The sequence below is a fragment of the Heloderma suspectum genome, chromosome 4 (assembly GCF_057233095.1).
Source record: "Heloderma suspectum isolate Gila_16-S chromosome 4, 16-S_ref, whole genome shotgun sequence".
NCBI classification, from domain to species: Eukaryota; Metazoa; Chordata; class Lepidosauria; order Squamata; family Helodermatidae; genus Heloderma; species Heloderma suspectum.
In genome coordinates this window covers 185366194-185390401 of record NC_139461.1, presented here as the reverse complement: position 1 = coordinate 185390401, position 24208 = coordinate 185366194, and the positions used below count along the sequence as shown (strand labels likewise).

Here is a 24208-nt window from a genome sequence, read left to right as displayed (position 1 = left end):
GGGCGGACCATTTTAATGGGTCCTCCACCCCTGCGGAGGGGTTGTGGAACCGAGAAGTCCAACATCACCAGATAGTGATCTGACCATGACAAGGGGGTGGTGGATATACCCCCGACTTCCAGATCACTCCCCGCTTCTCCAGAAACAAACACAAGGTCTAGTGCATGACCGGCTACATGGGTGGGCCCAGTTAGAATATGGTGCAGCTCCCAGGAGGCCATGGTCTCCATGAAGTCCCGAGGTGCTCCTGTGAGGATGGCCTCCGAATGTACATTGAAGTCCCCCAACACCAGTAAGTTAGGGGACTGTACACGCACATCAGAGACCACCTCAAGCACCTCGGCCAGGGAGTCAGTCGTGCAGCGGGGTGGACGGTACACGAGCAGAATCCCCAGACTGCCCTTCGGGCCCAACCTCCAGTACATGCACTCAGCAACCTTGGTCTCCCGGAGAGGGGGTCTGGTGAAGACCAAGGACTCTCGGTAGATAACAGCCACTCCCCCTCCCCGATCCCCAGCCCTCGGCTGTTGTGCATACGAAAATCCAGCTGGACATATGGCTGCAAGGGTTGGAGCAGCAGCCTCGGCCAGCCAGGTCTCCGTAATACATGCCAGGTCTGCACCCTCTTTATATTCTTGATAATATTGCTTTCCTGGAAAGCCTTAAATTGAATATTGTATATGTCTTCAGCTTTGAGAAACACTCAATATTTTCTCATAGTCTAATGCTAATTAGATTGCCTCATACTAGTACTGTAATTCTTATTTACTTTAAAATGTGGTCCTTGTCTAGTTAAATCAGATATAACTAGACTCCTGAGGGTGCGATCCTATGGGTTGTGCCCTGGGAACTCGTAAGCCCCCAAACTTGGAAACTTACGAGTATCCTATGCAGAGAGGGGGAGGCACTTTGAGCCTCCTTCACTGCATTTTAGCTAGACAGGCATTTTCGCCTGTCTAGCAGAGACTTCGAGGAGGAAGAGGGAAAGAGGCTGGGGCGATGATAGGAAAAGGCATACACCAGCAGCCTGGTCCCCGCCCCGCCCCTAGGCATGCCTCCTTTCCCCCATCTCTGCGCTCTGTTTACCAAGCATGGAGAGGCAGCCAGTATGGTTCTCTCCATGCCAGCTACAAGGGAGAGGGGGCGGGGAGCACGGTTTCCTGGTTCTGAGCTCAGAGTCCTGTCTATGACCATGGAGCCAGGAAACCAAAAAATCCTATGTCCCCCAGGGGGGCATAGGATTGCTTCCTAAATGTGGTGTTCCTCTTCTATCTCATTTTGTGTTGAGCTTTTATAATCCTAGGTTATTTACACTTGGTTGTGAAGTACCCTTCAAATGATGTGAAATAATATTGCAATACAGAAAAAATCTAACTTCACAGACAGGAATGGGCCATGAGACCCTTTAGCCCAGCCTCCTATCACAGGGCAGGATGATCCAGTCATATAGATTTCCCACCCAGTCAAAATACTGTTTACTACAGAAAGATGCCAGCCAGCTTAGCAAGTTGCTTTGTTGACTTAAGGCAGTGAACCGAACCACACTTTCTAGAGGGAGGCAATATAAGATATCAACATCTGCACTTGTTTTCTCTCCATCAGTCAATGCAGCATCTCTTATCTTGGGGACAGAGTCTCACCATAAATCCAGTGTTCCTAAAGCACCAACCAAAGAGGAAGCATCCTTAAGAGCATATACAGCTCGGTGCAAATTAAATAAGCTTCGTCGCTCAGCTTGCCGTTTGTTTACCTCTGATGAGATGGTTAAAGCAATGAAAAGGCTGGAGGTCGAGATAGAAGCAAAACGCTTGCTAGTTCGAAAGGACAGGCATCTGTGGAAGGATATTGGTGAGAACATAGCTGTTTTGATATTTATATGTAGAGAATTGAACTGAGGTGTTAAATTGTTTACAATTCAGTGTAGTCTATATGCCCATTAGTTCTATCATCAGCAATACACAGATTCAGTATAGTAACTTCATAGTGGGTACCTAAGAATATGTAACACCCTTTCCAGCAATATTTTCATTTTGTCATGCTCTTGCTTCTGTGTTTGTTCCAGGAGAGCGGCAGAAAATACTCAACTGGCTTTTATGCTACAACCCGCTATGGCTGCGTATAGGTCTAGAGGTAAGTCTGTACTTCTCTAATGTTTAAAGTATTCTACCAGTAATATACTGTCTTGTAGAGTCTTGCTGACAATGGTACCGGAATTGATTATTCAGGATCAGAAAGTTCTCTAATCCTGGTTGGTGCAGAACATGAAGCTCGGTGATAGTAGCTATTTGTGGCAAAACCACACCCCATGCATTTCAGGGCTGTTAAGACTTATCCAATATTATGGGTGAGAACAGAAGCTGCTTCAATTAATAATTCTTTTATTTTATGACATTGTAATTTTAAATTACTGTAAGCTGCTCTGAGTATTGCATAGCCAATAGAAAGATTAGATAGGAATCTGTATGTAAGTAAATATTAAACTAGTTTGCATTACTTGCAGCATGAATTGGAGCTTTTTGACATCTGTCCTATCATTCCTTTGTTTTCCCCAACATCTTCTCAGCTGTTGCTGTTTAGTATCAAGTAAAGGCAATCTTGTAATGACACAAATGAAAACCTAATGTGCACGATATCATCTTGAAAGTGACTTAACAAAAATCATGTGAATCCTACAGTAAGAAACAAATTAATTTTGCTTATTGAGGTTCATCTATCTGTAACAGCACATATCTCTTCTTACTTCCATCTTACTTAGTTAAGCCAAGACTTTTTGGGTAAAATCCAACCTAAGTCCTACATAGAGTAGACACACTGAAATGAATAGGACTTACATTAGTCATGACTAACTTAAGTCCCATTAATTTCAATGGATCTATTTTAAGTAGGCCTTGTGTTAGATTTTACCCTTTGTTTAGTTTCAAACATTCTGTCAAAGGTCAGTGTTGTGGTTAACCAAGTACCTTTGCTGTCTTAACTATTTATTAGTCCATACATGTTTAGCAATTACTCATTGGAAGATGTCCATAGGTGTGGTCAAAGTTGTTCTATAGCCATTTTCAAGAGTGCTTTCAGAAACAGGTATAGACAGCAGAATCACTTTACAACTTGTGAACAGCAAGAAGCCTTGAGTCACAAAGAAAATAAATTGTGGTTTGAGGGGCATATCCATATCATATGTTCACCAGCTGTTGCGGAAGGAAAATGCAAAAACGGAATGGTACTACATAGCAGTACACTCCCCACAACAGTCTTACACTGCTTTGCAGTAGGGTCAAACATGTTTGCTGCATTTGGAGATTGGATAGATTGATTTACTAGCTGCTTTGCGATTGGTGCTATATTTGGGAACCTGTGCCTTAACTATTCTTGTTGGCTCTGTCAAAGGGAATACTGTAAATATTGTAGTACTGTTGTTTTTTATGTCTGGTCTGAACTGAAGATCTGAACCTTATTGATGTGAGGGTTTGAAAAAAAATTGTTTCTGTAATTCTCTAACAGACAGTCTATGGTGAACTGATTGCCTTGGAAAGCAACAGTGATGTGATGGGCTTGGCAATGTTTATACTCAATCGCTTGTTGTGGAACCCAGATATTGCAGCTGAATACAGACACCCAACTGTGCCTCACCTTTATCGAGATGGTAACTGCCTTTCTTTGCTCTTTAATCTGATTTAAAGTTGTAACATAGATCTCTGTAAATAATCTAACACTGTATTATAGGTCATGAAGAAGCATTATCCAAATTTACACTGAAAAAACTTCTGCTACTGGTTTGCTTTCTTGATCGTGCCAAATTGTCTAGAATTATTGATCATGACCCTTGCCTCTTCTGCAGAAATGCAGAATTCAAGGTACTTTCATTTAAGCCTCTATTATGTTCGTTGTATGCATAATTAAGATATTTATTTGCAAGCCACAAGAAAGAACTGGCATATTAATATTAAGACGTTTGTGTATTTCCTGGGAAATATTCTTCTCCTACCCACAGAAGAAAAACAAGTGCTTGGTATGAAATACAAGTTGATTTTGTATGTTAGTTGAGGAGTAGGCAGTTGGTGATGGTTTTTTATTGAAGTTTTAGCTTGAGAAATAATTGGTAACTAGCAGCCTTAATGTTAAAGACTAATGCCCACAATTTGATTAAAGCAAACTGGGGAGGTGATAGGAATGTTTTGCTTAATTTATAGCACGATCCTATGCATCTTTACTTGGAAGTAAGCCCTTCTAATTGCACAGGATTGTAGCCCTCCTATATGTGTGTATGTAATGATTTATTTCTTTTTCTCCAGGCTAGTAAAGAGATATTACTGGCATTTTCCCGAGACTTTCTAAGTGGAGAAGGTGATCTGTCTCGCCACGTTGGCTTCCTAGGCTTTCCAGTTAATCATGTGCAGATGCCACTTGATGAATTTGACTTTGCTGTAACAAATCTAGCTGTAGATTTGCAATGTGGTATACGCCTTGTGTAAGTTTTTACTGAATTTTGTTACTGAAGCTACAGAAAGATTTAACCTGAAGGAATGGGTTACTTTTAACATGGAATGTTTGTATTTTCAGGAGAGCATTGGAGCTTCTGTCATCAAACTGGAGTCTTTCCAAAAAATTAAGAGTTCCTGCAATAAGCAGACTTCAGAAGATGCATAATGTCAAAATTGCCCTTCAGGTATTGAAAGACCATGGAATTCCATTGAAAGATGAACATGGTAAGTTTTGGCAAGTAGCGCAAGGACAAATACTTCTAAAACAAGTGTGTAGATGCTGCTAATCTTTAACTAGTTTGATTTATAGGTGCAGCAATTGACACAAAGGATATTGTGGATCGGCATAGAGAGAAAACATTTGCATTGCTGTGGAAAATAGTGTTTGCTTTTCAGGTATGCATAATAAAAATTTGGGTAGTTAATCTTTACAGCATATATTGAGGATGTGTAGTATGCATTCAAGGACTTTTAATATTGTATCTTTGGAACTTTAGCATACTTCTCAGGTTGCTGCATAAAAATGGTCTGTATGTAGAACCAAATACTAGTGTAGGGCTGGATTGTGACCACTGCAATTAGATATGGCAATTTGGTCTTGTAACAACAGAAGAAAAACAAGTTTTTAAGTTGCCACAAAACTAAATGTAGTTTTGCTTTATGGAACTCCTTACACATATTTACTCAACAGTAAATCTCATTAACTCAATAGGGTTTACTGTCCTGTGCAATCCTGTGCTCATTTGGGAATAAGCCTCTTTGAGTTCATTGGGATTTCTTTTTGACTAGGCATGTATAGGACTGCATTGTCAGTCAGCGTTGTTCTTGGCTATGAGATCTTTCTCACAGCCTAGCAACAAAACAAAAGTTTCCAAAGGTATATTATACCCCATCATTTCCCTGTTGCCTTTTAAGTTTTGTTCTGAAATATCAGATACTGCCACTGGCTTAGCAATAATCTGATTTAAACATCCCTAAATATCAAATACTGATTTTTGATAATTTCTGAAAATAATCTTATCAATTTATCTGTATAAGATAAGTGTTACGAAAAAAATATAGCTTTTTGTTTGTTCTTGTTTAGGTGAACATTTACCTAGATGTGGATCGGTTAAAAGAAGAAATTGATTTCTTAAACAACATGCATGCTGCAAAAGCAAAGGCAGCTGCTTTGGAATCTTCTGTTGCTAGCAAAGTGAGAAAAGACAGCAGTACCTTTTATTCATCTGAAAGCTACAGTGAAAATGTAAAGCTGCTGATGGATTGGGTGAATGCTGTCTGTAGATCTTACGGTGTTCAGGTAAAGAATTATTTCACCCAAAACAACTTTTAGAATTGATATGCTCTGTTTTGGCCTGTGTGTATTTGATAAGCTAATTAGGACTGAGAGTTTTAATTGGCAGACCAGGGATGGACAACTTCCGGAGGTCCAGGGGCAGTTTTTGCCCTCCTGATCCCCATTGCAGTTTCTGGGGTGCACCCCCCAAAAGAAAAAGGCCTGAAATTGCCAGTTTGCTGCCAAATTTCAGCAGCAAACTGCTCCATACATCTATAGACTTGCTCTGCAAACAAGCTAAATTTAGCATTTTGGGTGCTCCATAGCTGCTGTGAATGCCATTTTTTTTAATGGTGGGGGGCAGTGGGGGCCACATGTGGCCCATCGCTTTGGTAGACCAAAGCTTTGGTACACTAATCAATGGAAGTGCCAGTTTTAATCAACATGGCTGAGACTTCAGGGCACACGCATTTGTTTTGATTCCTGTGTGTTTCGGTTCTAGGAAATGAAAATTAAATGATTGAAAATTGTATGATGAGGTCATGGTGTTTCATAGGCTTGTTTGTCACAGTCCTGCCCATTTTCTTCATATGCTTCACTGATGTTAGGGTTGCATCTTATGTGGGAGAAGATGCCTCTGGAAGAGGTGGCACCTTGTTGCCTGCTTTGGGCATGATTAAAAAACCCCACACATTTACTTAAGGCAAGATGTGGCAAAATGTAGTGAGTGTAATGGCGTAGCAGCATGCCGGGGCTTGAAGAAAATAGGCAGTGACCCATGTGAGTCTTAACAAACACTCTATGTTACTGTTGAACTAATTTTTCTTTATACTGACCTGTCTTGCAACTAGTTTTGCTGGCAGGTCATGTGACAGGATGCAAATTATGACATTTGCTGTCAGTCAATGTAGACAACACAGAGCTAATTGGAACAATAGTCTGATGCAATGTAGGATAGTTTCCTATGTTTGTAGGTGGTGATCCTATTGAGATTAATATTTTCCCTTTTTTCTTTCCAACAACTTACTTTAAATTTTAAAGGAAACCCCAGGAGTGAACTTTTATAATCTATAAATAAGGACATAGCTTAACTAGTAAATCATTGATGATTCAAAACTAGTTTGGCAAAGGCCCAAGATAAAACAACTGGTTTCATAGACCTGTGTGTAAGTGGCTGACTGCTCAGTTAGAAAGGCCTGAGAAACGGTAGGGTCTGTAGCTTTGTGCTGATGATACATACCTGAAAATTTCTCATTTGCCTTTGATAATTTTGTGTGTGTGTGGGGGGTGTGTGTGTGTGTAAAACATATGTTTGTAAGGCTCTCTGTATCAAATATGATAATGTGTATGTTGATTTTAACAATTTTCTGCTAGCAAGTGCTCTCATATAATATTCCAGAGAGAATAAGGAAAAGAGAAGACCACAACATTATTCTGGTTGTAAAAAAGCAAGGGGTGCTACAAGTAAGCCATTTTCAGCTTTAAATACTACTTTGTGGTGAGGGTTCCCCCCCCCCCCACCTTTAATTTTGCTTTTTAAAAAAGCCATGGGGAAAAAACATTAGTGTAAGGCAGCCTTCCCCAATCTAATGCCCTCAAGATGTTTTGGACTACAACTCCTAGGATTCCTGACCATTGGCCATGCTGGCTGGTGCTGATGGGAGTTGAGGTCCACAACATCTGGTTGGGGAATGCTGGTATGAGGGAATGCACTGAAAAGTAGGTTCAAACCAGAATTAATTCAGTAGGAATGAAAGCTCAGAACTGTCCTTTTTAGCACGTAGTATACTGATATAAGTACTAGTAAGAGATGTCGCTGGCAGCAAATATTTGTATGGTTCTGTTTGTTTGTTTTTTAAACTAGGTGGAAAATTTCACAGTATCCTTCTCAGATGGAAGAGTATTATGTTATTTGATTCATCATTATCATCCATGTTATGTTCCTTTGGAAGCTATATGTCAACGCACTACTCAGACAGTAGAATGCACCAAAAATGGTACACTCGCACTGAATTCATCCTCCGAGTCTGATGCTTCTCTAAATCTACTGAATGGAACTTTTGATCAAAGTGAGTTCATCAAATGGTGCTTGAAGGCAGATAGAAGATGGTTGTTATCATTGTATCTGATGTAATAAATTCAATCACTTTTTGTCTCCTTTATATAAAGCTATAACTACTTCAGTGCTTTATAAAGAACTCCTTGACAATGAGAAGAGAAACTTCCAGCTGATTAATGCTGCAGTTTCTGATCTTGGTGGTGTTCCAGCTATGATTCACCATTCAGACATGTCTAATACAATACCTGATGAGAAGGTAAACAATGACGACCGTAAACGTCACAATTGTCTTGTTCAATCTGAACTTACTAAGTTTCTGTGTGTTCTCTGCTCTCTTTTTTAGGTAGTTATCACCTATGTGTCATTTCTGTGTTCACGACTTCTAGATCTTTCTAAAGAGATTCGAGCAGCTTGGCTGATTCAGTCTGCTTGGAGGAATCACAGACTGAAAGCAAAACTTGCTCAGGTATTTCTTCTCATTGCTTTACATTTTGTTCTAAATTGTCAGCAGAAATTGACTACGGGAAGAAGACAGAGTTGTTCATATTAATTCAGTCTGCTGTGGGTTTTTTTTCTCTTGTCAGACCAAGAAGCAAAGATTTAATGCAACAGTTGTAATTCAGAAGTACTGGAGAAGATATTTGGCCCAGATGGAACTTCAGAAATTAAAAAAGGCAAAGCAGGAAGAAGATGGAGTATCTCCTATAGTCATCCAGGTATGACTGACTTCATATGAAATTACTCAATGAAAATAACTGGATTTTCCAGGTGACTGAGATTGCCAGGTGATGTAGCATTCTTGACCAGAATCATAAGATTTGAAGATCAAGTAATGTGGGTTTCAGTATTAGGATGCCTTCTAGCCCACAACTCTGGAAAAAACAAATCATGGATCTTTTTATAAAGTTCAAGCGTGTGTGTGTGTGTGTGCGCGTGCATGTATATGCACACACACAGACAATATCTTTTTCTTGTATTAAAAGTGTAAATGTAAATGAAATGGATTGTAACAAACATGTTTCTTCTCTTGTGTTTCAGGCTGCAATTGTATTTCAGGCTTGGTACAGAATGAAGAGAGAGAGGCAGCATTTTCTAAGGATGTGTGGAGCTGCTGCTACAATTCAGATACGCTACCGTGCATATAGAGAGCAAACCTCTCAGAGGCGGAAGTTCTTGCAAGTAAAAAAGGCAGCTGTGTGTTTACAAGCAACCTTCAGGGGTTATAAACTACGCAAAATGCTTAAACGACAACAAATGGCTGCTGTTAAGATCCAGGCTGCGTTTAGGGCGTATGCAGCTAGAATGAAACATCAAGCTTTGATTCAAGCTTCTCTTGTGATTCAGAAATGGTACAGAGCTGTCAAAGCCAGTTCCAAAATTAGAACAAGTTTTTTGAAGACCAAAGCAGCCGTGACTTTCTTGCAGGCAGCTTTCCGCGGCTGGCAAGTTAGGAAATGGATTTGGGAGCAGCATTCTGCTGCAGTTACTATACAGTCTACCTTTAGGAGGTACAAAGCTCTTAAAAGATACAGGATGGTGAGAAATGCTGCTCTAATACTTCAGAAGCATTATAGAGCCAAAGTTTCAAGTAGAAAACAATGGCAGGGGTATGTTGTGCTTTGCAACAGAATCATACAACTCCAGGCAGCTTGGAGAGGGAGTGTTGTAAGAAAGCAAATCCGAAGACAACACCAGGCTGTTGTGGTCATACAGTCCTGTTACAGGATGCATATCAATCAAAGAAAGTTTAAACGGTTCAGAGGAGCTGCTGTTACAGTTCAAAGGTGGTATCGTGCTACTATCCTAGCCAGGAACAAAAGGCAGGAATACCTTGCTTTAAAGGAAGCAGCTGTTAAAATGCAGGCAGTTTACAGAGGTGTGAGAGCACGGCTTAGAATTCAACGCATGCACCAAGCAGCTGTTAGTATCCAAGCTATATTTAAGATGCATCAGGATAATGTTAGATATTGGGCAATGAAACTGTCAGCTACCATAATTCAGAGAAGATACAGAGCTTTTTGTAGAGGAAGAAAGGAGAGGAAAAAATATCTGGAGCTAAGGAATTCTTCCCTTATCCTTCAGGCTGCTTACAGAGGCATGAAAGTTAGACGGGAGCTAAAAACTTTGCGCCAGTCCGTAACTTTTATTCAATCATTTTATCGAATGTATAGGCAACGCAGATCTTTCCAAAAGTTAATTGCAGCGGCAAAACTGATTCAGCGGTGGTATCGTAGCTGTAAAGATCGAAATGCTCAGGTGCACAAATACAGGCAGATGAAGATTTCTGCTGTCCAAATCCAGTCTGCATTCCGAGGCATGAAGGCAAGGCTCCATTTGAAAAAGATGCACGTGGCTGCCACCATCATTCAAAGGAGATTTAGAACTTTTCTCCAGAGGCGATGTTTCTTTTGTCTTAAAGCTGCTGCTGTGACAATTCAGCGGAAGTACCGAGCAACAGTGCTCTCAAAAAAGCAGCGTGAAGAGTATCTCTGCCTCCATAAAGCTGCTGTCATGGTGCAGTCTACCTTTAGAGGTCAGCTAGTAAGAAAATTTGTGAAACGAATGCAGTGGGCTACTACAGTTATACAAGCTACCTTGAGAATGCATATCGCTCACACTCAATACAGAACTATGAAGCTTGCTTCTTTTTCAATACAGCAGCATTACAGAGCATACAGAGAGGCTAAACGTGTGAGAGAACTGTACTTAAAACAGCGCCACTCTGCGTTAGTTCTTCAGGCTGCCTACAGAGGAATGAAAGTGCGACATACCTTGAAGAAGCAACATGATGCTGCAACTATCATACAAAGTAACTATCGAAAGCACAGGCAACAGTGTTCCTACCAAAAAATGCAATGGGCAGCCATAGTTATCCAGATAAGAGCCAGAGCCAATAAGCTGAGCAAAATTGCAGTCCAGCAGTATTCATCTGTTAAGAAAGCTGCAATTTGCATTCAGAAGGCATTTCGCAGGATGAAGGTGAGACAATATTTAAAAAGGCACCAAGCTGCTATTGTGCTCCAGCGGAATTTTAAAATGGAGAGAGAACGCAGAATTTACCGCACTTTTAAAGCAACTACTATAGTCCTTCAGAGACGGTACAGAGCATTGATTTTGGCAAGAAGACAGCGTCAGGAATACATTTCAGTTTGTGCAGCAATTGTTTGTGTCCAGTCTTTCTACAGAGGTTTTAAAGTAAGGAAGGAAATTGCATGCATGCATTTAGGAGCAAGGACAATTCAAGCATCATTTAGAATGCATAGGGCTAGGCGCTCTTACCAGAGGCTGAGGTATGCTGCTGTCACCATACAGAATTACTACAGATCTCACCTAAAAAGGAGACATCAGCAAAATGCATATCTGACATTTCAGAAATCTGCTATACTGCTTCAGGCCACTTACAGAGGTATGAGAACACGTCAAAAACTGAAAGCCATGCATGTCTCAGCAACTGTTGTCCAGTCTCTTTATCGCATGCATGTACAGCGCAAACAATACAAGCTGATATGCTGGGCTGTGCTAACTATTCAGTCTGCCTATCGTGGAGCAGTAGCACGCAAAAAGGGAAAGGAAGTGCATGCAGGAAGAAAAATTGAATCCTTTTGTATGGCTGAGGATCACACAAATTTTATTCAGCTCGGAACTGCAGCTCTTGTGTTACAGAGTCAGTACTATGCAAATGAAGCTAGAGAACAGTACCAGAAATACTGGAAAGCTGCACTTTTAATACAACAGCGTTATCGATCTTATTTGACTGTAAAACATCAGAGACTGGCTTATTTACAAACTCTGAAGAATATCATCATTATGCAAGCTATAGTCAGAGGTTTCATTGAACGTCGAAGGCTTTGCAAAATGAAAAGAAGTGTAATAAAAATTCAGGTATTTAGTAATACTTTCCCCAGCATTAATTGTTAGTGACTACAGTACACAAGAACCACTCTTGAGTTAAAAACAAGGGTGGGAGTACAATACTAGATGCCTCCTATAATGATGATGTGACTGTAGCCTTTCCCAACCCGGTGCCCTCCAGATGTATTGCATTACAACTCTCAGCATTCCTGGCCATTGGCCATGTTGGCTGGTGCTGATGCGAGTAGTAGTACAAAGCATCTGGAGGGCACCCAGTTGGGGTGCTGATGTGATGGTTCCTTCTTAAATTCTATCCCTCAGAAGTGTTTTGTTGCCATTGTATCTTCCTAGTTTTCTATTTTATATCAGGAATAACGGATATATACATTAAGCTGATTTGGATACTAAAACAAAGGACCTAAATCTCTCCCGTTGAAATCAATTGTATTTAAAAAAATAGTTTTGGCTGGATCGTGTGCAAATTTCTCTGATTCAGAAGGAGGAGTGAAAGCCAAAAATGGTGGTGGGGTAGAGGGCATTTTTTAGCCTTTGAACAGAGCAAGGAGGGGTTGGTTTGCAGCTGTTTTACTAATCAAATTCCTTCGGTATTGTTTGAGATATTTGTTCATTACTGGTAACTAAATTATTTACCACTCTGCTTTCTTTCACTAGGGCACAAAAGATGGTAGTTAGGTCTCTTTATACATCAATAAAGGCTGGGGCTGTTGGAGGAAGAAAACAGTATTTCTAGTCATGATTCCAGCAAGAATCCTACAACGGTGGTGGGGTGGGGATGTGGGGAGGATCAAGTGATCTTGTTTGGCCTTCAGCGGTGGTTGGGAGTGCCATGGGGCTTTCTTTGGATGGCTGCTTCATTATTAAGTATAAGTTGGAGGCATTTCTTTGGTCTTCCTGGTTTGTTACGTTTCTTCTAAATAGGTCATAGAAAGGAATTCTGATTGATGAACATGAGTATTCCTTTTAACTGGAATGAAGGTTGATGCTAAGATTGAATCTGCCAGCAGCTAACTTTCTAGGATGAGGGCTCAGAGCTGTATGTTTGCAAAACACTGGTAACTGAAAAACTCTTGCAATGAATGGTGCTAAGCTTCAGAATTTTGCTTAACTAGAACTCGGGCTTACTTGCCCTTTTATGCTTGCTCTCACCATTTGGCTGATTTGTTTTGCACTAGAAAAATTTCTCTACATTGGCTTATGGTGGAATGGAATCTAAAATAGAAACTGTCTACGCATTACTATTAGCAGTTTTTATTATAGGACCAGTTATGTACAAGAAAAATATTTTGAATAGGTTAACTCTCTAACTGTAGAGAGTTAGGCACAAGAAAATTAGTGCTCCCCTCCCCATGCCACCTTTGTATGGATTTAATGTTTTTCTGCATTTTTAGGCAGGTTTGATTCAGGGGCAATATAGTCCACATGGCCTTCAATTTTCATTTTATAAAATGTTTAACAGTTGGTATTAGGGTTTAAGAGTATTTGGGGTGGTGGTAAATTTCTGCATCAGGAGTTCTTGATGTATATGCAGACTTAAGTACTAATGATACTGGACTAATTTCAATGTTTGAAATACCCCAACATACACAGTAGCCAATGACACAAAGAAAATGAATTCATTTACCTTGGGACTCTGAGGTTGTTCTCATGTAATGATGGCAAATTGTGGGTTAATTAAGCATGTGCCAGGCGCATTCTGCAGCCGTTTTTAATATCCAGCCCCCGATCGGGCCTGATACATGACATCCCAACCCAGATATTTTAAGTTAATTGTGGGTTAAACAACCCACAGATAACATAAATACTAATTTTATGTTATCTGTGGGTTGTTAACCCATGATTAACCTATAATGTCTGGGTTCGGATGTCACATAGCAACCCCCAATTGCTGGTTGAATAGTCAAAAAGGCTATGGAATGCACTTGTGGAATTAACCCATGATTTGCCGCAGTTACGTGCAAACTGGGTCTCTATGAACAATTTGTAAATACTGGACTGTTCTGTGACCAAAAAACCAGAGACATGAGTGCAATTTTATAACAATAGTAATGTTTGCATACATTTCTCCATTAGGCTTTTTTTAGGGGCTATAAAGTAAGGCAGTTGGCAGCAAAGAATCTGAGCGTGTTTCCGCAAGCGTGTTTCATCAGATGCAGAACAATGAAAGAATACAGAGCCATTGAGAAAGCTACCTGTGTAATTCAGAGTTATCAAAGAGCTAAGCAACAGAGGATATGGTAATGCATGCAGCATGAACTTTAAATATTAACCATTCTTCATATGTTTTGCGGGAGGATAAATGTGGAAAGCTCAGATTGGAGGAATTCAGTGTTCATATTTGTTTTTCCTGTAGGTTTTTGAGGATGAAAACTTCTACAATTCTAATTCAGAGGAAATGGAGAGCAACTGTGGCAGCAAAAATAGCTCTTCAAAAATTCCTGGCAATCAAAACAGCTGTAGTAGTAATTCAATCTGCTTATAGAGGATACAGTGCTAGAAAACAGTTTAAAAGGGTAACTACCCATAAAACTGACTTTTAGTGGGAAAATGAAGGGCATTGATACCTGATGTAATTAAGTTCAGCTGAATGTATATATGACCTGAGATATACAATAGAATGTCCAGTCAAATGTATTATTTTTTAAATAGTTGTGTCAACCTTCAGTATAGCTATTTTCAGGATGGTTTATAGAACTGGAATGTTTGATACTCTTTCGAGAAGAACAAAATTTGTAAATCCCAACACTGAAATGCCTAGTAAGTGTGGACTATTACCCATTCTTAATATTTAATCATGATCTGTAGTCTAGATTCTGAGGTTTTATTTTTTATTAACTTTTAAAAAATCTATACCACCCTTTCGTCACAAAAGGCAATCTCAGGGCAATGTACATAAAGTTATAAAACCAATATAATACAGCCATAGAAATTAGAAATATAACAATTATTTTAGAATTTGTGTAATGTGGGTCCATCCAGGTAAACTAGTCAGAATCCTAGCAGCTGAATTCTGAACCAGTTAAAATCCAAGTGTAGATTATTCTACACCTCTTTCCTCAGACTTCATTTGTATGGCTTGAGGGTTGGTTCATGGTCTATGCCATTGGTGGGGAATGTGTGGCCCTCCAGCTCTTGTTGGACTCCAGTCAGCCCTAGGCCACATAGCCAATGGTTCAGGATGATGGGAGTTGCAGTCCAACAACATCTGGAGGGTCACATGTTTCCCACCTGTATTCTAAACCCTTGATGCTCAGGGTGTTGTCTACTATTCTGAGTACAAGTACCAACACTTTAGCTAAAGATAAAAAGTATAGGTTGAGGAAGTATGTTTGAATAGATAAACAGATGGGTGAATCAGTGAGTATCAACATCTTGCTGACTTTCATATACTGGAATCTGAAAAATAGACACTGCAAAGTTGGCCTTTCTCTCTGGTTTGAGTACTAATTCAGTTTATTTTTATTTTCTTTAGATTTTGCAAGAGAGACAGCAGAATCGTTTGCTTCATTTTACAGCTGTTGCATATCATCATCTTGCTGCCACTAGAATTCAGAGGGCTTACAGAATTCATCTTCACTTGAAACGTGAACACTTGCGGCTGTCTTCAGTTCTGTACATTCAGGTTAGGTTTTTTTTATCAAAGATGTAATTTTAGGCACTCCTTTCTGTTCAATGCATTTAGTCTTGTTCATAAAAATATTCAGTCTTTGTAGTAGTCCATGTTGCTTAAGCTTGTCTTGAAGTTTAAAATAGTCATCCAGACCAGGGGTGGGCAGAAAGTAGATGTGAATGTACTGGGTGATTTGCAGTAGATAGGCAAGGATTTCTGATTCACATTGTCTACTCCCCCCCCCCCCCCATTGTAGTGCTGAAATAAAGAAATCTTGGGGTAACTATGAATGGATTTTTGTGTAGAAAGGATTATGAGCTTCATTCAATTCTGGTACTCAAAACAAATCCCTGGGTTCAAAATTCTTTAATTTTAAGTGTATGTTTTTTATTCCAGCCTCCAGTTGGTGGATCTTGGGTTCTAGTAAAAAACAAAGTAGATCCTGCAAACCTGAAGTTTCCCAACCCCTGATCTAGACCATCAGTTCAAATCCTTTTAAAAACTTCAGGTATCTTTATCAAGATAAAATCCTTTTTCTTCTCTGTCTGTTTAAACAGTGGTGGTATCGAGCAAAACTGCAGAGGAGGAGATACCTACAATATCGTGAGAAAGTTATTAAATTACAGAGAATCATGAGGAGATGGATGAGTTGCAGAAATGTAGCTGCACATGGAGTTCAGGAAAACCTGAGCCAAAAGACCATAAGCAATGGAATAACTAAATTTCAGGTAAATAAGCAGCCTAGAGAGATGATACTACTTTATTGAGTCATAAATGATATTTAACATTTTGTGTTTCCCCCTGTGTGTGTTAGTGGTAAAAATGGAGCTGTGGTGCATGAAGGGAAATGGTCGTAGCTCTGTAGTAAAGCTCTTAGTGTAAAAGGTCATAGGCTCAATCCCCGTCATCTCCAGGTGGTGCTGGAAATAACCCCTTGCCTGAAAGCGTGGAAAGCCACTGCTACTTAGTATAGGGTAGAAGAATCCATTGTCGGCTTCCACATTTGGACTAACTTAGAGACCTCATTTACTGAAGAGAGTGGAATTATGATCCCTCTTGCTCTCCCCATTTTGTATCTGAAGGTCTGAATACTTATTTTTTTATTTCTAAATTTTTATCTTGCCTTAATTGTCAAAACCTCAAGGCAACTAGCATTAAATATAAAATCTTAAAATAAACACTCTAGAAACCACTAAAAGGAGGAGATAAAATGAGCATAAAAGCAGGTGAGAAAAATCAATACTAATTTAGGGGGAAAGACTAAACCATGCGTAAGTAGTGCTTGCCATGAAATTGTAGACCCGGCAAAAGCTGGGTTCCAGTCATGTATAAAGCCAACACGTCAGCTCTGAAATCTTCGGAAAATGCATGGACGTTTAGAGTAAGGGTATCAGGCCTGTTCCTGATTTCCTTAGTGTCACCTGATCATCACCCCAAGTAGTCATTGAACATGTAAAAAGAACTTAACTTCTTTCTGGGGAATATCCTGTAAATGACATCTAAAATCTAGCGTACCACTCAAGGATCATCATTTGAAATACTACATCCATTACCCACTTCATAAGTCTCTCTTGTCTGCCTGTTCTCACTGAATTACTTCCAAAGTCACTGAATATTATTATTTATTATTACATTTATATACCACCCCATAGCCAAAGCTGTCTGGGTGGTTTACGAAAGTTAAAACTTTAAAATACAGTATACAAAGTGTAAAAACCATTTACCTAAAAGCATATGGACAATATATACAGACAGCATATATCTAAAAACAACTTTGAACTAAAACCATTTTTTAAAAAAAATCCAACAATAAAACAATAGAACTTAAAAATATTGTACAAAAGTCAACAAAACATTAGATTGGAACTGGTTGAAAAACTGTGTAGAATTAACTTTGTGAGGTACAAAATTGTACTTCATTGCATTCCAGAATGTAAGGGGCTTTCTCTTCTCTTGCTTTCTAATAAATCTTTTTTCTCCCCTCCCTCACTCATAAGGCATTGTGGAGAGGATATTCATGGAGGAAGAAGACTGATACTGTAACAACTAGAGCTCTGCGAGATAGCTTGTTGATTGCCAATAAAGAAAGCAAAGAAGAAAAGAAGCTGTGTAACAGAACTGCACTTGCCATTGATCGCCTTCTCAAATACAAACACTTTTCTTACATTCTGGCAGCTTTAAAAGACCTGGGTTTGTAATTCCTTGTTTAAAAAATTTCCTGATACACCAATATACAAACTACCAGACTTTGTTACATGTACAAAGGACTCAAAGTAAAAGGGACGGAAGTAAAGAGATTAAGAAAAAATTATTAATACTTTTATCACCAAATTAGTCTTTTGCTATCAAAAGCACTGGTGTTCAAATGGGGAGGGGAAAAGATGTGGATGGCTTGGCCAGAGTCAATTATGTCCATCTCAAAAGAAGCAGGATGGCATCCTACCTCATCCCACCCCACTTCAAGCACTGATGAACACAAAACCCAACATCTGGTCGTCTTCTGCTTTATCTCCAATGGTGGGCCTGTTCACTTATTCTATTTGTCCTGCAATTAGAATCATGTGAGGGGGGAGCGTGGATGCACTGATGACTGGTCCTGCCCCCTTCTTTGTGGTCCCAACATCCTCCACGCATTGGAGCTGAAGGGCTGAAGCAGAGAGCCTGCTGTACTTTTGTATGGTCCCTGCACAATTTAGTTCCATATCTTCTAGATTACAATATTGCCTAAAATTTAGAAACCCTGGGTTCTAAATTGTATGAGGAACCTACTCGGATATAGTAGGTTCCCCCACTGCAGACCTTCAGCCCTAACAATCGAAGGCTGTTAGTGTGAGGCTATGGGGACAAAGTTCTCCCCCTCACAGGATTCTAATTGTGTGAGGTATCCTACAAGTGAATAGGGTTTGGATATCAGTGAGAACTGGCTATTTAATCTACCTTTCCTTCTGATAGTATGTTTGGGTCAGCTATTGCTATTCTGAATCCCTCCCCCCTCTCTCTTTATACAGAGGTTGTAACTAGACTATCTCCTGTTTGTTGTGAAAGTATGGCCCAGAGTGAAGCAGTATTCACTATTTTTACTCTGATACGGAGTTGCAATCGTAGTGTCCCTTGCATGGATGTTATCAGATACTCGGTCCAAGTTCTGCTGAATTTGTCAAAGGTATTTACTTTCAAGTTTTGTTGAAAACCTAGTTTCATAAGTTTGTATAATGTCTCTGCTTCTCGAAACAGGAGATCATTTCCATCCTTTTCAGCTAAATGACACAAATTGAAATGGGGAAATCCTTGGTCTTTGACTGAAGCCCAGGCCAACATATTTCATTGTTGCTAAGGCAACTTGAATGTATATGGATGCACCCCTAGTGTGAAAGAGTCAAGTCACTTCTGTTGTGAAAAGTGCCAGTGATGTGTGTGTTCAGAATTTTTTTCTAATGTCCTAAATTGATTAGGATCTAACTTGGCATCTTTGACTCATATTTAACAGAAGTTTATTTGCTATATAAATATATCAGGTTTTCCAGTAGGCAAAGTACTTGAAGTGAATACTTGATTAGAAAAAAAATCAATAAACCATATTACAGCACAAATATAAAAACGTTTACTCAGAACCCACTAAGGTAGTCCCCATCTCCCAAACAAGTTAGCCCTAGCATTGCAGCCTTAATGTGGTTTAAATGTTATTCAAAGTTTTACTTCACATTTTTTTATCAGAGTATTTGCAAATATTGGGCTAAATCCAATGTCATGCAAGTGGACTTCTGCTGGTGCAATGGCGATTTTCTTTCCCCTTCCTCTCTCCCCTTGAGCCCCCTGCATGTTCTCCAAATCTCTTCTGCTAGGTCCCCCAACCCTTCCTGGGAGACTGCTGGTGGGAGGGTGAATTCAATCCACTACTGATGTCCATTGTACTGGCGGAAGGACGCCACTGGATATAATCCATTAAGACATGATGGTTAATTAATTTACACTTTCCTTATATTGTTGGTTTAAATGTTAAAGGGGAAAAAGTTAACAATTTTATGGAACAATGCATTTTTAGCAATTTTTTTTCCAGGGGGGCGGCGGAGCAGCAGCAGCAGAGTACAAGAACTGGGAAGAATACAAGAACTGTTCAGTTCTATACCAAAATGAGATTTAGTATTGTAAACTTGCCGTGTTTTATAGTTGTTTTCCATAAATTGACATCACTTTAAATTATATATTCACTTTATATGTGTGGATATTCTTAACTTCTAGGCTACAATTAAATTCATTCACAGCACTTAGAGTATGTATATGTTAGTGTGAAAAATCATCCTAGGATATCTTCATGCACTTCATTTTAATGTTTTGTTTATTCAAAATCCTGGAACTCTCAGCTAAAAATGATGAGAATTTGCCTTTGAGAATTAAGCTGTTTGCTAAAATTGCAAGCATTCTGAGTGCACTCTGCTTATGCTGTTCATACTTACTGTTGACAAAACAGAATAAAGTGACAAGGCTTATTTGTACCCAAGCATCTATATTGTACAAATCATTGGCATTGTGAAAGAACAGAATTGTCTTCCATTTTTGTTTTAGGATATTATAGGCTTAATGTGTGTGCGTGCATGTGTGTTAGTTTCTGCCAGAATATTATTAGTTTAGAGGTCATTTAGTTAGAATATAATGGTCATTGTGTTCAGAAGAGCAGGCGATTGTAAAGTTCAACAAAGGTCAGAGGAAGAGAGGGGGCATTTTAACTTAGGAAATAGAAACGTAGTATGCTAAAATGAACAAGAAATTACCCTCCTGATTGGCTGGAGTTGTGGGGAGAGGAAAAAGAACCAAAGTAATTTTAGAAGATATAAGCCAAAGGCAGAGGAGCAGACAGAAGGTGAGAGGGAGGAAAGAATGCCTAGAGGAAATTGGAGTCAGAGCTGCTGGAACTGGTGAACTGATTAAGAGCGTTGGACCTATGACAATAAGATATTGCTTGGATAAGGGACCTGGATAAAATAGGGACACAATTTAGTTAGGTTAGCTGGATATGCTTATCTTTAGTTCTGTTAAAGTTTAAAAATCTGAATGGATGTGTGTGTCTATCCATTCAGATTTTGAAACTTCCTATTAACAGCTTTCTTCAGTAAATTCTTTAAAAAACTGAAATGTGGTCTCCTTTTTCTGTTAAAGTACATACCTGAGATCCAGATAGTTTTAAGGCTGGTTTGGTGGAGTCAGCCAGCGAAAAAAAGATTTCCATCTTTTGGAAGCAGAAAAGGCTACAGAAAGGGAAAGTAAAAAAGGAGTGTGGGCACACTATTTTGCCTTTTTTCCCTTCTGCTCATGGAACAAGGTGTTACTGGGCTGTGATAGGCATCTATGACCTGGTTCAGATGATTGAACAACCCATGGTTTGTTAACCATGGATTGTTTCGGTGCACAGAGGAGCGAGTATGCTGGCTCCCAACTGCTCGCCTGCTTCTGCTTTGCTAAACAAACAAGGAGCTCTTTGATGTATAAACCCAGGAGAAGCAACCCAGACTTTGAAACCATGGCGTGTTCTTGGGTTAAAAGTGGGTTTTTTCTCCCTCAACAACCCAGAGTTCTGGGTCATAGATCACAGAGAACAACCCAGCAGCAGCATTCCTGGGTTGTTTAGCCAAACGAAAGCAGGCAACTCCCATGTCTCACAAAAAATACATGGTTAACCATGGGTTGTTTAATCGTTTGAACCGGATCTATATGTCCACTCTAAAAGATCTATTAATGGTTTGAAGTACAGTGGAACAGTCTTGCTCAAAGTTGAGATTCTTTAGGTTGCACTTAACATGGAACTGTTTTCTTCTCTTCAAGTATGAAAGGACTACTCAAGCTGTTTATACAGTGGAAAATTCTGTAGAAACTTTATTGGACCTACTTCAAATGTACAGAGAAAGAGCTGGTGACAAAATTTCAGAGAAAGGTGGAAGCATTTTTACCAAGACATGCTGCCTATTTGCTCTTCTTTCAAAGGATTCAAGAAGAGCTTATGTAAGCTTTCATCTTTCTTCTCTACACCTCCACCTGGGCTTACATCTTCCTCCTTCAAACTACCAGGTCTGTGAGGGATAAGCAGGAGAGATTTAATACAGCAACTGTTAATATACAAACCTAGCTGGTTTGTTTGATCAGTTCCTCGGTTTGATTCTTGCCCCCTTCGCTTCCTCCCTCTCTGTATCCCAAATGCATTTGTGGCACTGTAGTACTGTGACATGTAGAGTGGTTGGTATTTTTCCTGTTCTTGCCTGCCACTTCCTGTAGCCTGGGTTCATACATAATGACAATCCACAGTTTAAACAACCCAGAATTCACAAACCAACATCAAACCATGGGTTCTCTTCGTGGGTTTGTGGTTAACAACCCATAGTTAACCCATAGTTAATAGAGACAACCACTTTGAATATTGTTGGATGGTGTCTGGATCAGGTAAATTAAATTCTGATTGGCTGGGGATTCTAGCTAGGTGGAAAGGAGCAGTGGGGAAAAGACAGTTAAGGAGTTGACAGCTGGGAGTCTCAGTTGGTAGACAAGGAGGGAGAAGGTCTGCTGATTGGTGTGTGGTGTTTTAGAAGGACTAAGAGAAAGCTGAGGGGAAAGTGAATAGCTAAGGCCTAGATGTTAAGCTATTCCTTCTCTGTGGGATAACCATACATGGCTGGTGAAGATGAGGAATAGGGACCTGTGTTATGCCAGGAGGCTGCCCTAAGATCTTGCTAGAAGAAAGTTATATAACTGGGCAGTAAAAACATAGATAAACTGTCCAAGCAGCCAGAAATACAACAGGAGGAGATCTGGGAGAAAGACTGTACCCAAGAGATGGACCTGGTTGCGAGTGTATTTGGCTGGGGTGGAGGTTTTTCTCATACTGTGAATTATACAGGTAACAGAAACACTGAGGTGGAGATGAGGTATATTAGGGATGTGTAACTAAGATATAGTCCAGCAAGAATAAGTCCAAAGAATTCCCTCAAATGTAACTGCTTTCAGGCATCATTGAACAAATCATTACACTCTTTAACAGTAAAATTGTGGCTTACTTTTTAGGAGATCCGAAGCAGTCCTCAAGTAGTTGCTCGTCTTCAGAGCTTATTTAAACTCACAGCCCGTAAACATCAAATGGATGCCCAAAGAATACTTGCCAAACAGAAGTTAGGTGCATACAAAAATGGCCATTGCTCTGTCCCAGTAACTCCTCTAAAAACAAGACTAGTTTCAAGGTAAGAAGCCTTAAACCGTTAACTTCTGGCTTAAAAATGTCCGCAGGTCCTGCTTTCTTTTTTTATAGCATTTATTTTCATCCCACAGACAGAGACCAGATTGGGTTTTAAGGAAAGATAATATACAAGAGATTGTTGATCCACTGCAGGCCATTGAAATGGTAATGGATACACTTGGAATTTCTTGCAACTGAAGGATAATAATGTTCCTGTAATTATCTGCAATTATGTCAGTTTTAAAAAGAAACAGAATTCACATCTTCGGTGTCAATTCTCTTATTGGCCCTATTCGCACAGCACAGAAACCAAACGATCAAGTGTGCTACTTTATTGTTGGGATTTTTTTCTGGCTTGTCAGGGGAAAGACAAGGCAGAGTTCCTGGTTTGCACATTATAACAAGCAATCCAGGGATGGAGTGCCCTGGGTTATTTAGCCACTCCTGTTTTCAGTGGGAGTGATCGGGCAGCATGCATCAGCACACTCGCTCATTCACAATAATGCACAATTGTTGTTTTTTTAAACCTAGGTTGTTGTGATGTGCAAACTGGGCCATTATGTAAAGCTACTTTATTAATATTGAACCTTGTTTATTAGTATCTTTCAGCTATGATATGTTATATTACAAGTGTTTTTAGCTCATTTGATGATTTTTTTTGTATTAATAAAGACTCCAATATTACTTGGATATGATTTATCAGCAGTGAACTAACTGTGTACATGGGTTTTTTTTGTAAGTGCCATTTTATACAATAAAATAGGGGGAAAAGAATTCATTGTTGGCTAATGTGACTTGTACTGGTTTGGTCTAGTTTATTTGGGAATTTGGGATCTATAGCTGTTGTATTTAACAAGTGTAGACATTATGTTGCCCAGCAAGGTGCCAGCTGACCAGATGCTCTGGGGCGCACTGTGGATCTATATCAGGTTTTATTTAGTCCTACCCCACTTCTTTTCCTCCAAAATGCGAACAAAACCTTAATACTTTTTCTTGAATAGGCTGACTGGTTCCAACCACCTTGGGCTTTTGAGACACAAGTTATAGTCGTTAAGAAGGTGGGTCCAGCCACTATGTGATTTTCTGATTTGCTGGCTAGACCAGTGATATCAGAAGGCTCTCATATTATTGGACAGACCAAACAGTAGTCACTGCTAAGGGGCTGGCTTTTACTGAGCAGAGATCCCCATTAAAACTGTCCTAGAATTTCCTATATACTATCTAACTGGAAGCCAGATACTCTCTCACTCTCAGACCATCCTCCCTGCAGTAAACTCTGCATATGCTTAAAAACCCAAGATTATGCTCAAGTAGGTAATGTGACTAGATAAGTTAGACTTCTTAATTTTTATTTGGAGTTGTGTATGTGTGCAATTGTTGCCTTCCCTGTTCTTTTCCCCTTGTTTCTCTGTTTTAAATAAAATCCTTTTCATATTTGGACACTTGGCTGTATTTCTTTGAAAAGGGACTTCTCACTGAACTCTTCCCCATGTGAAAGACCACGTGGTTACAAAGCTACTGCTTGTGTTTTAAGATTTTTTAAAGGTTTTGGTAAACTCTCTGTTTCAGGGCTTTGGGAAGGAAAGTCCAAAAGTACCTTTCATTTTTTCTTTTTCCCTAGAGCTGGGCTAAAGGGAGGGGTCCTTGACAATGGGACTCAAAAGTCCCCAAGCAGCTGTACAGACTAGGGGGTGTCAGG

General features: G+C 39.6%; 1 protein-coding gene across 1 annotated transcript in view; it reads left to right on the top strand.

The window, feature by feature from the left end:
* ASPM (assembly factor for spindle microtubules) overlaps positions 1-23950 on the top strand; it is a 33855-nt gene extending 9905 nt beyond the window's left edge. Inside the window, exons 6-27 of the mRNA XM_084851493.1 lie at positions 1603-1848; positions 2063-2130; positions 3499-3640; positions 3721-3851; positions 4290-4465; positions 4558-4703; positions 4789-4874; positions 5563-5778; positions 7619-7823; positions 7924-8069; positions 8157-8279; positions 8398-8529; positions 8852-11695; positions 13757-13920; positions 14037-14196; positions 15156-15305; positions 15851-16021; positions 17291-17483; positions 18302-18456; positions 21111-21287; positions 22341-22513; positions 22602-23950. Coding sequence (XP_084707619.1) covers positions 1603-1848; positions 2063-2130; positions 3499-3640; positions 3721-3851; positions 4290-4465; positions 4558-4703; positions 4789-4874; positions 5563-5778; positions 7619-7823; positions 7924-8069; positions 8157-8279; positions 8398-8529; positions 8852-11695; positions 13757-13920; positions 14037-14196; positions 15156-15305; positions 15851-16021; positions 17291-17483; positions 18302-18456; positions 21111-21287; positions 22341-22513; positions 22602-22707 — 6110 coding nt within the window. The 3' untranslated portion in view covers positions 22708-23950. The remainder of the gene's footprint in view (positions 1-1602; positions 1849-2062; positions 2131-3498; positions 3641-3720; positions 3852-4289; positions 4466-4557; positions 4704-4788; positions 4875-5562; positions 5779-7618; positions 7824-7923; positions 8070-8156; positions 8280-8397; positions 8530-8851; positions 11696-13756; positions 13921-14036; positions 14197-15155; positions 15306-15850; positions 16022-17290; positions 17484-18301; positions 18457-21110; positions 21288-22340; positions 22514-22601) is intronic.
* The last annotated feature ends 258 nt before the right edge of the window (positions 23951-24208 follow it).